General features: G+C 38.2%; 1 protein-coding gene and 1 pseudogene across 1 annotated transcript in view; one reads left to right on the top strand and one right to left on the bottom strand.

The window, feature by feature from the left end:
* The window catches only part of MRPS27 (mitochondrial ribosomal protein S27), an 87,717-nt gene that overhangs the window by 55,865 nt on the left and 14,122 nt on the right, over positions 1-17,730 (bottom strand). The window contains exons 3-4 of the mRNA XM_044267412.1: positions 12,755-12,825; positions 10,763-10,821 (exon numbers count right to left, since the gene is read on the bottom strand). Of these exons, the coding sequence (XP_044123347.1) occupies positions 10,763-10,821; positions 12,755-12,825 (130 nt within the window). The remainder of the gene's footprint in view (positions 1-10,762; positions 10,822-12,754; positions 12,826-17,730) is intronic.
* Positions 16,775-16,903, top strand: LOC122897275 (annotated as a pseudogene).

The raw sequence follows: 17,730 nt of genomic DNA, 5'->3' as shown, positions 1-17,730 counted from the left end.
AATAAAGCTAAAATTTACTGAGTACCAACCTACTTTGTACCAAGACTGTTCTAAGGATCTTATATATTAATTTCTTCAAGTCTCATAATTATCCTAAAGCACAAGCACTATATTAATTCCCATTTTAATGATGAAGAAACTGAGGGATAGAGAATATAAGACAGCCCCTCTGGGATTCAAATCTAGACAGAGTGGCTCCAGAGGCCATGTCTTATCCACTATACTAACCTGCTTCCCAAGTAGAGAATAAGAAATACATACTTCTGACTAGTCAAAAGAAAAAAAAAAGCCACATAGGCACGGCTGAGTAGATAAAAAGAAAATGCTATAGCAGAGTGTCAGAGACATCACATTCAAATGGTGAAAATCAGGGCAAGTTTATGGATAAACGGAATTTGGGACAGCTCTTAAAACACAGGTTGCATTTTATCAGAAGGAAATTGCGGGGGGAAGGGTAAAGATAAGAAAACACTGGGCACACTGAGAGAAGAGCAGTCCCTTCTGGCTGGAATCTGAAAGCTCTGTGAAAGTGTGTTATCTATGTTAACTGTCAGTACTTGTTACTATATTAGCAAACGAAGGACTATCATCAGTTTTATATATGAGACCCACAGATTTCTTATTTTAACAAATAATTTCAGTGTTCTTCAGAACTATCAAAATTCTGCCTGGCTTTCATGAATGAAGACATATGGCCAATGTGAATTTCAGCTCTCGGTAGCATCCATCACTGAGCCACATTAACAGCCAGTGTGTCATAAACATACTGTTTAGGTGCTATACTGGCCTAGAGCTGGAAGGCCTGGTTTTACACCCCAGCCTTGGCCATTACTAGCTATGAAATGTGGTACCACTGGTCTTAAAATCAATAATACTACTAAAAAGAAGAAGAGAATAGATCTCGAAATATAAAAAACATAACTGGAAATCCATCATGAAAATGACTGCAGCATGGGCACTAAAGAGAATTCATTCACATCAAATACTTCTAGTTCCTCAAGTGTCCTTTTGCCTAGACACATGGCATCCAAAAATTCTAAGGAATTCATTTTGCTACTGGCCTCAAAACTCGTCATGAAATCAACTAAAACTTCCGTTTTCACAAAGGTCTTCTTGAAGCTTCTGTTTATCTACTCATCTCTCCCTTAAATACTGTATCAGCTCCTGAAAAGATTTCTTAATTGTATCTTTAAGAAATCTAATGCCTTACATACAAAATTGTGAAGACACTCTATTTAATAAACATTAATATGTTATAGTCAGGCCATTCTCTTGGCCCTACAGCTATAATTTCTGCTACCTTGATAATGACTTCACAGTTATGAAAACAGCCAAGAAATTTATTTTTTTTTGTGGAAAAAACCAACTTGGGATGTATCTTTTTATATGAAGCTGTAGAAAATTTTCAGGTTTAATTCAGAGGGCTCATCAGCTATCAGAATAGATCTATTTTAGTTCTCTCCTTTTAAATCCCACATATATGCAAGGCATCAAAAAAGGTACTTTGTGGGCTCTACAGAAAAAGATAATAGGAAAATATCAAATACATATTAAAAAAACCCAGCTCCCTAGAAAACAAGAGTGAATACCCAACTTCTCATACCAAAAAATTTACTAAAAGTATTTATAAATGAGATAGTAAATGAAGCCTGTCACCCAAATCTAGATGAGATTAAGAGATCTCCTTACACTTTCTGTTATTCACATCCATTAGTTTTTCTTGTATATATACATAGTTAATGTGGCTGAAACTTCAACTTCAGTGTTTATGTAAATAAAGTTCTGAGTAAGAAAATAAACAAATACCAGAATGTCAGGCTTTCAAAGCCAGGTTTCTAGTGATAAAGTCTAACTTCTAGATCAGTGAGACTGAGAAACAGAATTTTAGCTATGTATCACGCCTTGGGAAGCATCCAAGGTCATTTACTCATCCTGGAAGCTGATGTCCAGAGTTAGTTCATTAACTGGCTCTAAGTTACAGTTCAAAGTGGAAACTAAATTGGTCCTAAAAATCCATGTCATTTGACTATTTCCTGCCAGCCTGATTCCTTCAGTGTCATTTCAGCACTTTTTTTTCATGATTATGCAGTTTTTACAGTTGTATCCCTGTATATGCTAGGTTTTTTCCGGGTTTAATTAATTTTATGTCACTCCATAATGAGGTACTGGAGTATTCACTGAGTCTTTATCTTCTGCTTTATTACCTAGACTGCCTTAGGACAAAGAACCAGCACAATGAGAGAGACTAGTTGAACTGATGAGCCTCTCTATTGGAATAGAGGCCTTAATCTGCAGCTAGGGCGTGGATTTGACACATGGCTCTAAAGAAACTGTTCAGTCTTCCCAAGTCCCAATTTCACATATCTGGAAGGTCAGTAACTCTTCAGAGACACCTACTCTAAAATTTCCCAGCTAGCACCAGGACATCAGGGAGATCCTAATGTAGGCATGTTTCGGTAGCTGTTCTTCCCCAAAAGGTCTGTGACCAGTTCCTCTCAAATAGCTCGCATGCGGTCAGTAGGTGTAAGAGGTGACACGGCAAACTTAGAAATCTGTAGGTACACGATGAAAAGGCAAAAGAAAAACCCACCACCTTGCTGTCTTCTAAATCTGCTTCCAGTTCAAAACTTCCATCAATGGACTAGCTAGCCATTCTCTCATTAACTGGGTTCAATTTTCAGCTCATTTTTGACCCTCCTTGTTTTCTATGTTTATATTCAACCCATCATTAATCCTATTGATTTTTTCCCTCCTATGTGCAAAACATTTCTCTCTTCATTTCTATGGTCAACTACCATGGATCAAGCCTTTACCACATTATGCAGACAATAAACTTCCCCCAACATTTTCCGTTTTCAGTCCAAAACTTCCCGTTACTAATACTCCTGATATACCTTTATTATGATACACACTTCTCAAGACACTACCAATAACAATGTTGAGTTATTTTTAAAAAATAACATAGTAAAAAGTAATAAGTAATATATATCTGTGACACAAAATTCAGAAGGTACAAGACAGAATTCAGTCAACAGTCACCCAGGTCTCCTCTCCCCAAGAAATCACTATTACCAGTTTTTATGTGTATATACATATCATTCCAGAGACAAGTCTATGCACATACACACATATAGCCACATATATATAAAAGCACATACATATTGCATACATAGAATCCATGGTGGTAATATAACAAAAAGTTCTACACCTTGTTTTTTTCCACTAAATGCACTTTATAATTTGTCCCATCAGAAATATGAATAAAGTTTTCATTCTTTCTAATGCCCTATATTCTACTGTAAATTGACTATTCTCTAATGCAGAGCCATTAACAGTAAGAAACTCTCCCAGCCCTGTGGTAAGGATCCACAAATAAGAACTAAATAAAGCACTCAGTAATATTAAAGTATGGATGTGTTTTTTTAAAAAATAAAAGCTCAAGAGTCATTTACCTCCCCTGACCTTTTACTCTTTTCTTAACAATGTTCAAATATTAATGACATCTGGTAATACACTAGCAGAAAAATCTCTAATTTCATTTTACTGCTGAAATATACAATCTTTATGCCCTCAAAGGAAAATTACTATTACTTAAAGTCCTAATAAGCTCCCACCTTTCCCTCTTTCAACGGGCAGACAGATTCTTACAACATAGGCCTAGGATAGTGTACTCACCTTCCAAGGAAACACTAGGGTATTTCTGTTTAGTGAAAAATGAAGCTATTTTGGTCCATCCTTTTTTAGAGTGGCTGCCAACCTGGGACCTGGAGACATGCAGGCTGCCATCTGTCTCACCCCAGCTGTTCCTGACCTACCATCCGTCTCCAACCAGGGACGCCTGGTATCTGCCAGGTCAGTTAAGCAACTCACGAAAGATGCTTGAAGCCAAGGTACAGTGTGGATGAATGTGTTGGCAGCATACATGCTGCCACACAACCTTGACTTTGTCTCATTAATGGGTGACATGCCATTTTCATGACAACACAGAGCTGTATTCTGAGAAAAACAGACCTTTTCATGAAGCTCTGCAACTGCCTCTTCTTATTGAATGACAATTAATTCAGCATTCCCCATATTTTTGTTAAAAACCAAAAGGCTACTTTATTTTTTAAAATGTATTTATTTACTTTAGAGCCAGAGCTCAAGAGCGCATGAGTTGGGGGAGGGAAGGAGGAAAGGGAGAAAGAATCTTCCAGCAGATTTCCTGCTGAGCAAGGAGCCAACTTGGGCCAAGATCCGGAGACGATGGGGCGCCTGGATGGCTCAGTGGGTTAAGCCTCTGCCTTTGGCTCAGGTCATGGTCTCGGGGTCCTGGGATCGAGTTCCGCATCGGGTTCTCTGCTCAGCAGGGAACCTGCTTCCCCCCCACCTCTCTGTGCCTTCCTCTCTGCCTACTTGTGATCTCTGTCTGTCAAATAAATAAATAAAATCTTAAAAAAATAAAAATAAGAAAAAAAATCCTGAGAAGATGACCTGAGCCGAAATCAAGAGTCAGACGCTTAATTGAGTGAATAACCCAGGCACCCCTAAAAGGCTACTTTAAAAAAAATGTTATATTTTAAAAATAGAGAGAATATGTTATACACATTAGAAATTTCTATCACTTTGCCTTCAGGAATGACCATTATGTTGCAGATCAAATTATCAGTTCTGATTACTGACACTCTGATAAAAAAAGGAACAAGTCTCATTTATGCATGTCTAAATTGCCGTGATCCCAAAAGTACTTGAAAGTCTGAGTAAGACTTTAAAGATGTAATGTGCAAACATCCTTGGATACCACATGGAAAGAAGCAATTTTTATGGCTTGAGGTTGCATTCAATAAATGCAATAATCAAATACTGATATGGGAATTGTTAAAGGTTGTTAGAACAATTAGTGTCACAATTTACTGGTGCCACAATTTTACCGATGACAGTTTTGTCTCCTGAAGATGGAGACACAGAACCTGCTTCAGGGATCATCTGTATGCACATAGGCAACACACATAAATTTGGGGGGTCCTGAGCTCAGAACTATTGATTAGGTGGCCCAAGAGACACTCTCCACAAAATGATAAAGGAAAACTCTAGGTAACTTGCTATAACACTGACCTCAAGTTCAAAGAACCTAAAAGGGTATCTCTTGTGAAAAAAAAGCTAAGATCTTAGTTTTTAGAAAGCACTTTTAGAAGTACCACCAAAGACTCACAGATTACAAGAAATATAAGGAATTTCCTTCTATCTCTTCATTTTCTCATGCTCTACCATGCTCTATACTTTGGTCTCCATGGAATCCGTTCCATCTCTGCTTCCTTGAAAAAAAAAAAATGATAGCTCCCTCTGGGATCCTTATTGATAATATCTTGCACTGGGAAAACACTGTATTTTTATAGTATCGGTCTCTGTTCACATTCCATTCTTGTGGCTCCCTTTCTCTGTGTGGGACAGGCAGTGGCTTACATGCACATCATCCACAATGACTGTTCTCAGTGAATCTCTACGCCTTTGTCTCAGTAAAATCAGTAAAATAAAGATGCAAATCTAATTCTTAGGAATGCTCTAAATCTACAGTATTATAAATTTAGTACAGAAAAGGTAGGAAGACTTTTTCCTTCAAAAGCCAAAGGAGAGGGCATAGGAATAGGAAGCAGAAGTTAATCCTATGCCCAAAGGAAAAACTGTTTTGCTCAACTCTTTTTTTTTTTTTTTAAAGATTTTATTTATTTGTCAGAGAGAGGGAGAGAGAGCGAGCACAGGCAGACAGAGAGGCAGGCAGAGGCAGAGGGAGAAGCAGGCTCCCTGCCGAGCAAGGAGCCCGATGTGGGACTTGATCCCAGGACACTGGGATCATGACCTGAGCCGAAGGCAGCTGCCTAACCAACTGAGCCACCCAGGCGTCCCTCTTTTTAACACTAACATGGGACATATAAACGCTCCCCCCATTTTTTTTTTAAGATTTTATTTATTTATTTAACAGAACACAAGTAGTCAGAGAGGCAGGCAGAGGGAGAGGGAGAAACAGGCTCCCCGCTGAGCAGGGAACCTGATGTGGGGCTCAATCCCAGGACCCTGAGATCATGACCTGAGACAAAGGCAGCTGCTTACCTGACTGTGCCACCCAGGCTCCCCATAAAACTCTTTTTAATAAACATCGAGCATGACTCAGCAGTCAGCTTCTTATGCCCAGTCAGATGCCCACTGAGCGGCCCTTTCCTCTCAGCAGCCATCAGTTGTGGGGTTACCTTTCTCCTCGGTGCCTCAAAACCTCTGTTGCTACAGCTGGGCAGTCTCGTGGCTTCTCCCTCATCAAGCCAGAAGGGCTAGTGATACCAAAACCCAGCAGAAGTGTTCCTGTTCCTGCCCCATGCCACCTCCTCACTGGTCCCCTGCCAACAGCATCTAGGCGCCTGTCCTCTTCTCCTCACCTTCCCTTCACCTTCTCCCGGCTCAGCGGGGAAGCTCAGGAGGCAGGCTGTATTTAAGCTTTCATTTGGAAAACAGCACACCTATCAGCCATATGTTTGTCTACTCTATAAAGTCTAAACTAAAATAAGAAAATAAAGCCTTCTTTGTAGGAAGGAAAAAACAAAGATCTAGAAAACTTCAAAAGGCCTGGGGGAAGCAGCAGGACTAATCCAAGCAAAGGACCTTTTTTTCAAACACGATCTCATAGCAGGGTTCTTGACATTTCTTTGTGGCAAAGAACTCTCTGGAACTCTGCAAGCTCCTAAGCCCCTTCCCAGAACAATGTTTTACATGCATAAAATAAGAGCACACAGGATCACAAAGGAAACCAATTATAGTGAAATAAAATTATCAAAATATTAAAAAATGCTTAAGATGTGGGAATTAAGTAGTTTAATTCCAATTTAATTTCTAAGCACTGATGAGCATAATTTAAGATAGCTGCTACAAACATAATGCTATTTGAAAAACCTACATTTATTAGTGAGAAAGACACAGATGCTGCTTATAACACTGTGATCTGTTGCCTGTATTCATAATGAAAGGAAATGCTAAATATTACTGAGAGGTTGGTGAAAAATAACAGTTTTACTCTGAGTGCACAGACCTCTCTGAATTCTCTCTGCAGCCCCTGATCAATAAAGCAGCTGGAGACACAGCTTCTTCAGCTTAAACAGAAGGAGAGGGCTGGTGGCAACAGCTCTTGGCTTCTCCCTCACTACCTCTTCCTCCTGCACCCATACCCCCAAACTCCAGTGAAAAGCCAGCTTCAGGGCTTCTGGGAAGACTGCTTGAAAACCACACAGAAAGAGGGCTACTATTCCACAAATACTTGCTGAGAGTATTTCTGTGATAGCAGGCCTGTACCTATTTCCCACTCTCCTGGGCAGATCTGTACATATTTGGTGAATACAGTATATAGAGGATCGGGTCCTTCTTATCTCGTTTTATTCTTTTTCACCCTTTTATTCTCCTGTTTTAACCCTTTGTTTTGTTAGAGCCCAACAGCTTTTAGCATGCCTTGTTTTCTCATTTCTTAGCTGTTGGGTTTTGTTTACAGTACTTCATCTCTAACTCATATTATTTGTCAATGCATCATTTCCCTTTCCTTGTTTTGTTTTTTAAGTGAACGGTGGGGGAAAAGTTGATCATCGGGTTGTAGGCTCCCAGTGAAGAGATGACAACCCAAAGAGGAAGGTTTGGAAATTTTCGCTCCTGCTCTCTCAACAGCAGCCTTTCTAACTCTCCTTAAAAGATCCCTGGGACACTTAAAAAAAAAAAAAAAAAAAAAAAAGATCCCTGGGACTCTTAATCTTGAAGCCCCTAAACTTTTAAACCTGTGTCCTTCAGGAGATTCAAAAGCTAAAATTCTCTCCTGGGACGACAGGATGATAACCAGCAGGCATGTTTGTCAGCAGCACCCTGAACTGCTGGAACTTGGAACTACTTACTTGTGCACCTGATGGAATGGCAGATGCTCATTAGCCTGCCACTGATCACTGTAGGGTCAAAACTTCTTTGGCCCTAATACTCTTATCATAATCACTGTGGAGGATCTGATCACTAGAATAGGAGGGGATGTGGCAGCTATGCTCCACGCGTTGAGCATGGTCTGCACCAGCTAAGGCAGTGAAAGAGCTGAGCTAACAACAGGTGGCTGCCCAAAGTTCTGTTGTGGGCCTTATTCTCAAAGACGGTACTGCCTGGGGAATGAGAAATCCTTAGGGCAGTCGAGGAAGAAGCTGTTAGTTGTATGGGATTAAGAAATCCCTTCAACATTTCCTCACCCTAGACTTTTGATTGACCTTTCCTCTAAGATGCCTGAAGTCATCCCATCTAGAATGCATGCAGAAGGCCTAGCCAGTGGAAACACCATGGGCTCCTGGTGTCTTCAGGATTAACATTCTTGCTATCAATTAATGCAGAGAACCCCCAAGAGTTCATAACATGTAACTTCTAATTTTGCTGAGGCACAACTGTTTTATATATTCTCTAAGGGTAAAAAGTAAGAGTGAGACATTTAGCTAATGGGTGAATCTAGCCAACCTCCATTATCTATATCTATATCTTGATGCAGTTTTTTGGGGTTATACCTAGTCCCATATACATATAACAGTAATCTCATTAAGTCATAAAAATGTTTACTTCTTAAAAAAAAAAAAGGCTAAGAAAAAGAGCCAATCTTCTTGGCAATGGGAGGGAGAACAGAAATAAAAAAGTGGTAAGTCATAGTTAGAACATTAGTTTTGTTTTTTTACTGAAGTACTGTTGAAATTCAGTATCATATTAGAACATCAGTTTTGATTAAGCAAAGGATGGGACGTCAAATTAAACAGTGGCTCAGATTTAAGATGGGTAAGAGTCTTGTATATGTTCTGTATGGAAACAGGAAGGAGAGATTTTAGGAAACTTTCAGTAAGACTCCAGGCCAAACATCATGTGAAGAATCATGGATGATCTTAAAGGCAGGACTTAAATTTCTCAGTTAAACTTTAATGTAAAAGGAACAGGACAGTGTTTAACTTACTGGTCACTATACACCAGCACTTGACATAGCCTGGATATGCAGTAGGTGCTCAGTAAATACTTGCTCAACACTGAGTCACTGAAATCAAATACATGCTACAGATGTACCTGTAAATTTGGGATATATTTCTTCCAAGGCTATGGCACTGTGTCCCACAGGATGGTATTCTAAGGAATAATTTCTCTTTAGACATTGTAACTATTTCTGCATTTTGCCATTGACAAAGCAAAAGAATGAGAAGTAGGCAGATGCTAGCCCAATACACCTTCCACCACAGGCAAAAATAACTCTCAAAGGAGCCTCACAGTGCCAAGAACCACTCAAGAAAGGCAGGGCTTACTCTCATCAAGGAATCCCTTTATATTTATCTTAATGGAGTAGAGGGCACTTGCAATTATGAATTTAGGACTCAGAATTTAAACCTATTTATTTTTTTTAAAGATCTTATTCATTTGAGAGAGAAAGAAAGAGCACGAGCGGGGGAGCAGCAGAAGGAGAAGACAACTCCCCACTGAGCAGGGAGTCCAACGTGGGGCTCAAGCCCCAGGACTCCATGACCTGAGTCAAAGGCAGACACTTAACTGACTGAGAAACCCAGATGCCCCAAGATTTTAAACTTATGACATCTTTAGAGGCAAATAAGATTTAAAAAGTGTGAAATCTAATCTGCTTAAGATGCACATTTCAACAGAAAACACCAAAAAGGTGGTAGAATTTACCCAATTCAGAAAGAAGGGGCTCATTACTATGTAGTAAAATCATGTGAAAAAAAAACTGAATAAATTTTCACCGATATAAAGAAAACTTTAAAAACTGAACCCAGATGGAAAAAATAAAATACTCTCTTAAAGCAAAGTAAGATCATATGGCAAATTTTAATGTAATGCTTATTAGAAAACATTTTAAGTTTCAACTGGAGTCTATTTTTGAAACGTAGCAATTGGAATGAATCATAAATCAGATTTTTAAAACACAATAAACAATCAAAGTAAAGAGTTATAGGGTGTCATTTTTTACATATCTGATTAATGAAAAACCAAATATCAGAGTAATCATATTTATTTGACATCCCCTTATTTAATAAGCTTTAGGTTATTCATGTCTTTTGCTACTATAGCTGGTACTGTACTGAATATGCTTCTTTTTCTTTGTACACTTGAGTGTGTATCTGTATTTCACAGTAGAATTGTTCACAGCTATGAGAAAGAATGAAGTAAATGTGGTAATGTACAGAAAGTTTTTAAAATGTAGTGTTAATTAAAAATAGATGAATAGTGCAAACAGACTGTATTTCCAACCAAATAAGTAAGGGAGAGAAGTAGATACATAAAATTTTTCACCTATCAGACTCACAAAAAATGCAGAAATATAAAAATTCCTGTTGACCAAGTTGTAAAAACAGGCCTTTCTCACAGACTGCCGGCAGGTATGTTAGTTGGTGAAATCTCAGTGGAAAGCAATTTGGCAAGAGCTATTGTAATTACAAATGTATATACTTAAGAGAATCACGTGCACAATTACAAGTGTAAAAGGTTGTTAATTACTCCATTGCACCTAATACAAAGAGAGAGAGCAAACAACCTCAAGCTTCTATCTACAACTGGGAACTGATTTAAATAGTATATTCATAATATGGAATACGATGCAGTTATAAGAAATGAGGGAGCTATCTATACACTGATATGGAAATATCTCCAAAATGGGAACTTAAAAAGCAAGATGCTAAACATATAATACCTACCACCTTTTGTAAAAGAATATACAAACCAAATAGAATAGAAAACTTACTTATAAAGGTAATACTCTGCATGGTCTACCTCTTCTCTAGAGGAAATGTTGTCCACAAACTGAAAGATAGAAAAATAAACTTTGGTTAAATACAGATTATGCCATACACTGGATCTAATTCACAAACTGACCTTAAAAAAGATAAGACACCCATTTTATTGGACTACTGTTCTCATGGTATGACTTCATCCTTGAAACCCTTTTATACTAAGGCAAAGAAAATACACTGGCTTCTCTCTTCCTATGTGCAGATCAATCCTGGTGAGATAAACTGAAAACCAAACATGAAACTTGCTCAGAACAAGAGAGAACTCCTCTTACTATGTGTATAATTAGCTATCAGTATCTCCCTTTATCTTTAAACCCTGAAATTTTCTCTATGTTCCAAGTTCCAAACGTGAGAACACCATTTTCCTACTCTGATTTCCTACTCTGGTTCAGAGTCAACCTGTGATCCTCGCACCAACAAGGTCTTCCTTTGAACCACAAAATCCCTGTGTGTGCTCCTGAACTCTAAAGAAACAGAAATGAATTATTCCAAGAATGGATTCTACCCTGACACAGACACACAGGCAAAAAGGATGGAGTAGGAGAAAATGCATGTTGTGAATATAATTAAAGCCTCATAAAGAGGAAGAGAGAGTAAAAAGGAGAAGACTTTCTAAAAATGCCTAGGACTTACGGATTTTATTTAGAAATCTCATTAAGGAGCAGTGAAAATACGCTTCAAACGGACTGAAAGTTGAGAACTAGCTCTCCTGATTGCTTGCTGTGTGGCAGAGACAGATGGCACAGTCGTTCTGGAACTTAGCTGCTCCATCTGCATAACTAGAATAAAGGCACCTGCATTGAAGAGTGTAAGGCCCCAGTGAGAAAATGTACATGAAAGCCTGTTAAGCTCTAAAGTGCTGCTTACAAATATCAGGCATTATGGCATACAGAAATTATATCCATCATGTAAGAGATGAGCAATGGCTTTTCAGTTCCCCTCTGAAAAATGAGGAGTCTACACAACTTAGGTTATGACCTAGTTAAAACTATTTCCCTACTAAAAGGAAAATATCAAAAGGGAGAAAGAAAGAACCCAGACCAAAAAGGGTAAGAGTTTCTTTACTTCTCCTCATTTAGACTTAACAACATCTTGAATTTTATGGTGCCATTAATTTCAACAAAGAATTTTCACAACTAAGATTTCATTTTGGCATCGCATTAGGCCTGTAGGGTGACACTATTGATCCTACACTGGAAATGAGGAGATTGAGAGGAGTCCAGTAGGTAATGTAACAAAGTAAATGCACGATAAAGAAAGGATCTCTTTGACGGAGGCAACTGAGAAGCAGTTGAATGTCACAGAGATCTGGGTTTGAAGCTCACTTTTTTACTTATGAACTGTGTGAACTTGAGAAAGTTATCAACCAGTCTGAGTCTTACTTGTAAAATGCAGTTTACAGCGCTTATCTCAAATAGCCACTGTAAGAATGAACAGAGATAATGTATGTTAAGAAACGAGTAAAATGGCTGGCATAGGTGTTCAGTAATGGTTACTATCAACGGCTATTTCTGATTCCCAGCCTAATATTATTCTCCTCTCCACTGCACTGCAGATAATTTAACAGTAACAATATCCTTTCTTTTACAGACTTCCTCAAGTATCAAAATCACTTCCAATATTAACAAATGAATACTATTACTTTGAAGGGTGTACCAACTTAAAAAAAAATCATGATATCACAAAACAGAATGTATTCTGGAAAAATAAAAATAAATCAGATACATAAAAATGATCAGTGATATCAGAGTGTAGTAAATTTATTACCTTTTATTTCGGTTATAGAAATTTGCTACTTTACCACAAAACACTTTTAGTAACCACAAAAACATAACATACTCTGGAGAAATATTTCCTATGAAGTCTTTATCTACATAGCCTCATCTATATAAAGAGCCTCTCGTCCTCCCTCTTTGAAAATATACATGTTTAATTTTTCTTACCCGTGATATTGTCAGAGAACTAACAGGCAACTTTCTCTCATATGTTTTATCCATTAAAGATGCTAGATCAGCTGTGAAGACAAAGAAGGAAAAAGAACCTTGTTAAATATACATATTTCTTAAGAAAAATCTAACCGATACAACTCCTGCCAGATGGCTGCCAATACTGTAAAGTTACTATTAAAACAGATGCTCTTCCTTGCTCTTTTTAGAAATCATTTTTGTATAAATTAAAGAGGATAAAGGACCATTAATAATATTTTAAAAATGATTTATTTAATTGGAGTAAGGAATATTTTAAAAATCCTACCATGTTTTTAGCTTTTAAAAAACAGATCAGTATCTCAGCTCAGGTCTCAATCTCAGGGTCGTGAGTTCAACCCCTGAGTTGGGCTCCAAGCTGGGTGTGGAACTTACTTAAAAAAAATAAAAATAAAATATCGATCAATAGGGGCACCTGGGTGGCTCAGTGAGTTAAAGCCTCTGCTTCAGCCCAGGTCATGATCCCAGGGTCCTGGGATGGAGCCCCGCCTGCATCATGCTCTCTGCTCAGCGGGAAGCCTGCTTCTCCCCCATCCCCACCCCCACCTGCCTCTGCCTACTTGTGATCTCTGTCTGTCAAATAAATAAATAAAATCTTAAAAAAAAAATTGATCAATAAAGTATCTTTGGAAGGAAGCACAGGGAAGTATTATCATTGACAGACTCCAGGGAAAGGAATTAGACAGAGGGACCCAAGGAAAGAAGACAGTTCATTGCTTACATGTTTATTCCTTTTGCATTTTGAACCAGGGAGCTATATTAGCAATTCAAAAATTTAAAGGCTGGAATTTATCAAATGACTTTTACACATTTTCTGAACAAATCAGAGAAGCACTCTGTCTACATTTAATGACTTTTGGACTGAACTATTCTTATTCTGGTTCCTTTAAGCAAAATATTCACAGAAATATGTGGCATTCCTGAGATTACACTATCTCAGAGTCTAAAAGTCTGAAATACTAAACAACATACTCTCCAAAAGGATTAATTCACACCTTCCCATTGCTTCTCAAACTTATAATATGCTCTTTCCCCCTCTCCCCTCCTCTCAGCTCATGACTTTGTGTCTTATTTTCCCAAGTATAACATATAAGCAATCAAGAGAATTTCATCCTCCTACTATCAGGTTTCCAGGCTACCAGGATCTGTGCACATAGACTCTGCCTTCTATTTTTTAACAAAGGATGAACTTTATTAAACAAACAAAAAATCAAAATGATAAAAATCTCCCTTGACTTCATATCTCCTTCCAGCTTCTCCTCTGTTCTGTTCCCCTCAGCAGCAAGAGTTCTTAAAACAGTCCTCCTTGATACAAATACTCAGTCCCTGGGTGATCTCATGAGCTCTCACGCTCCCACAGCTTTAATCATCATCTACGGATTATTTGCTCCTCATGTACAAGCTTACCCTGACTTCTGCCTGTAAGTTCAGACTTGTGCTTCCAACTTCAGAGGGGACATCTCCCTCTGGAAGTCTAATACGTATCTAAACATGGCATGTCCTCTTAATTCTCCAACCTCAAACCTTCTTTCCCCCAAGCATTTTCTCTCTCAGTAAATGGCTACTACATTTGCTGGTTTATTCAGGTAAAAAAATCTAAGCATTATCCTAAACCCCATTCTTTTTCATTCTATAACCAACTGTCAGCAAATCCTCTGGGATCTAGATGAAATATATATTTTTCACCATTAGCACAACTAACCTCCCGCCTCCTGACTAGTCATCTTTTTTTTTTTTTAAAGATTTTATTTATTTATTTGACAGAAAGAGATCACAGCAGGCAGAGAGGCAGGCAGAGAGAGGGGAAGGGAAGCAGGCCCCTGCTGAGCAGAGAGCCCGACGCGGGACTCGATCCCAGGACCCTGAGATCACGACCCGAGCCGAAGGCAGCGGCCCAACCCACTGAGCCACCCAGGCGCCCCCTGACTAGTCATCTTAACTACTAATTAACTACTACTAACTACTGCCCCCACCCTTACGATCTAACCTTCAAAGAGCAGTTTGAGTAAGCCTTTTAAAAGATAAATCAGATCCTGCCATTTACTTTTCTCAAGCAGCCAACAGCTTGCTATCATACATAGAATAAAATCCAAAATACTTTCTATGATCTACAAATGCCTACATAAGTTAGTCTGTGTGTGTGTGTTTCTGTCTTTTATACTTAAAAGTAAAATCCATGAAGGCAAGGGCTTAATTCACTGATGGATTCTCAGTCCACAGTTTTTATAAAAATGAACTCAATAAATATCCTTAAAAAATTAATAAAAGGCACAGACCTGTACCCCTGGGGCTAATAATACATTATATGTTTATCAAAAATAAAAAAATTACTAAATTTTAAAAAATTAAAACTAAATTATAAATTAATAAAAGGAAGAAAGGAAGGGAAAAAGAGAGGGAGAGAAGGGCGAGAAGAAGGAAGGAGAAAGAAGTAATTGAATTTCCAAGATTCTTATTCCCTGGTAGAAGAAATTTGTGTCAAGTAAAAAGAAGACAAAGGTAGTCAATCTACAAGTATCTGTTGAAGACTTTTTGCTGTGCATTTAACATTTTTTTCTTCTTTCCTTTTCCTGGGGCAAACCTCTCAGTGACCCAGTAGCTACTGTGACAAAGCAACACTAAATCCTGAAAACCTGATATGATGTAAAAGTGATTACGTTTCTTATGATTATCTTAAAGAAACTGACACCAGGTGATTAAAGAATACACACACATACACATACACACACACACAAAAAGAAGTCCCCAAAACCTATTCATATTAAGGCAAATTAATATTGCAAACAGAATGATATTAAACAGGTCTCATGATACCAAATCTTTATGATAAACATTCGACTGAGTTGGCTTCTGTACTGTGGTAACTGAAGATTCCCATTTAATCCTTCACACCAAGACATCATCAGTCAAGTGAAATTGGTTGGGAGCTTCAAAAAGGCAACAGCTGCAGAGCCAGTATCAGAGGAATAATATTTGCATATTAGAAGTCAGAGAGGGATCTGCTGCTAGGTATTATATGTGACCAATCACCTTATGCGACAGTGTTGGTGTGATGAATGAGGCAGAAAAACTGCACAGAGCAGGGATGGCCAGGAAAGCTCGGGCAGCTGTGGCCTACAGAGAGCCAGCACCCCAGGCTTCTGGACCATGAGCTTTAACAGTCAAAATCACACTTCACATTTCAGTGAGGGGCCTACAGATGCCCAGGTTTTCTTCAAAGAAATGTGCCGAAGAAGATGCCTTCTTGCCTGTCGTTCAGCTCCTCAGGAATATACACTGCAGAGGATGGCTGAGGTCAACAAAAACTATATGGGAAAATAGATCTTCACCTAACAAAACTTAAAGCTGGACAGACAATCTGAAGTATGTCCAGAAAATGAAATGTATGCTAGTATAAAATGTTCTTCTTGTCTGAAGAAAACAATACCACTGGTGATCTAAGGTCATAGAAGATTTTATTAAGGACCCTATACACTATTCCAAGTATAGGAGTGTTACCATTCACAAAACTGGCTAAGGATCTGAATCACTTGCAAGACTTGAAAACTTCAGATTCCTAAGTTTCACACATGCAGAGAGAACTCTGATTCTGCAGGCTTCAGGTGAGATCGGGAAATAAAAACTTTTAAACAAAAGCCCTAAGAGACCACGATGCACCCCTTGCAGGAACTAGAATGAATTATGTCTGAGAACTACTATGGAGACAACACAAAATAAGTGTTGGAGGTTGCTCGTAAGTTCGAAGAGGATATTAAACTGAATTCCATTTCCAGAATCAGGTGAAAAATAAAACACCTAAATAAAATGTTTTTTAAAAATTCAAGTATATGACTATGCTTTAGGTGAGAAATTATTAGATGGTTTTGGTTTCTCATGATTTTGGTGTAAATGTGTATTGCTGTTACCCAATCACCACTAACCTTTCTGGGCTTAAGAATATTTGTGCACCATATCTAATTTATGTAATAAAGAATTAGAAGCTTTGCGCAGTGGCAGTATCGTAGCCAATGAGGTTTATCCGAGGCGCGATTATTGCTAATTGAAAGAATTAGATACAAGTTATTGTACCCTCTAGAAGTGATCAGAAAACAGTCCAAAGCTATGTTTTTGTTTCCCACATTTAAGAAAAACTATAAGCACACATAACCTATGTATAGAAGCAACAGAAGGAAGTAGGACAAACTAAACTAGGAACCATTCTGAACATAGATATTTAGGTTTCCATGTATCTATTTGTCACCAGAAGCTTTAAAACAAATAGTTCCAATAAAGGAAAAATCTAAAGCCAAGCTTTACATACATATACACTAAGAAAATGAGGATGATGTGCCAACTCAGACCCATCTCTAGAACTGCCAGGAGATAATAAATGTGAAGCCTAATAAATAAATAGATATAGATGCATCAGATATAGATGCAAATATGGAACTGACAAAATTAGAAAGGCAGGTTTCAGAAAATGTGTTGAGCTTCAAGAGCAAAATTTGAAAAATCACTGCAACAAGCCAAAGACCTCCCAGCTGAAATGACACAGCAAAACTAAACCTCAGCTAATGGGAGAAGTGCCTGTAAGAGATGACCACAGAGCTTAGTTTCAACCTGAATTCAAATGTGTCAATGGTGTAATTTTCTTTGAATTTGGAAAGGGAGTTCTTAAAACCAAAACCAAAACCAAAAGGTGTCCTTGACTTTATAATTACTTATAATATGAAAAATTAGAAAGAAAATATTTAACTCAGTAAGGCTCAGAAATCCAATTCAGTTCATCACCAGGGCCCTTACCCCTAGCAATATGACCCAACAAGCAAGAGAACTTCCTCTGATGGGATGCAGGCAGCTTCCTCACCAGGCCTGCCCGCCTACTGACACTCTACTCAGTTCCCCAGAATGGTTTTCTCCTCAGCCCTCTTCACTGTGGGCCCCAGTCCGTAATT

This window comes from Neovison vison, chromosome 1 (genome assembly GCF_020171115.1).
Source record: "Neovison vison isolate M4711 chromosome 1, ASM_NN_V1, whole genome shotgun sequence".
NCBI lineage: Eukaryota > Metazoa > Chordata > Mammalia > Carnivora > Mustelidae > Neogale > Neogale vison.
Note: the sequence above shows the minus strand (reverse complement) of the source record. Positions and strands in the feature narration are given on the sequence as shown.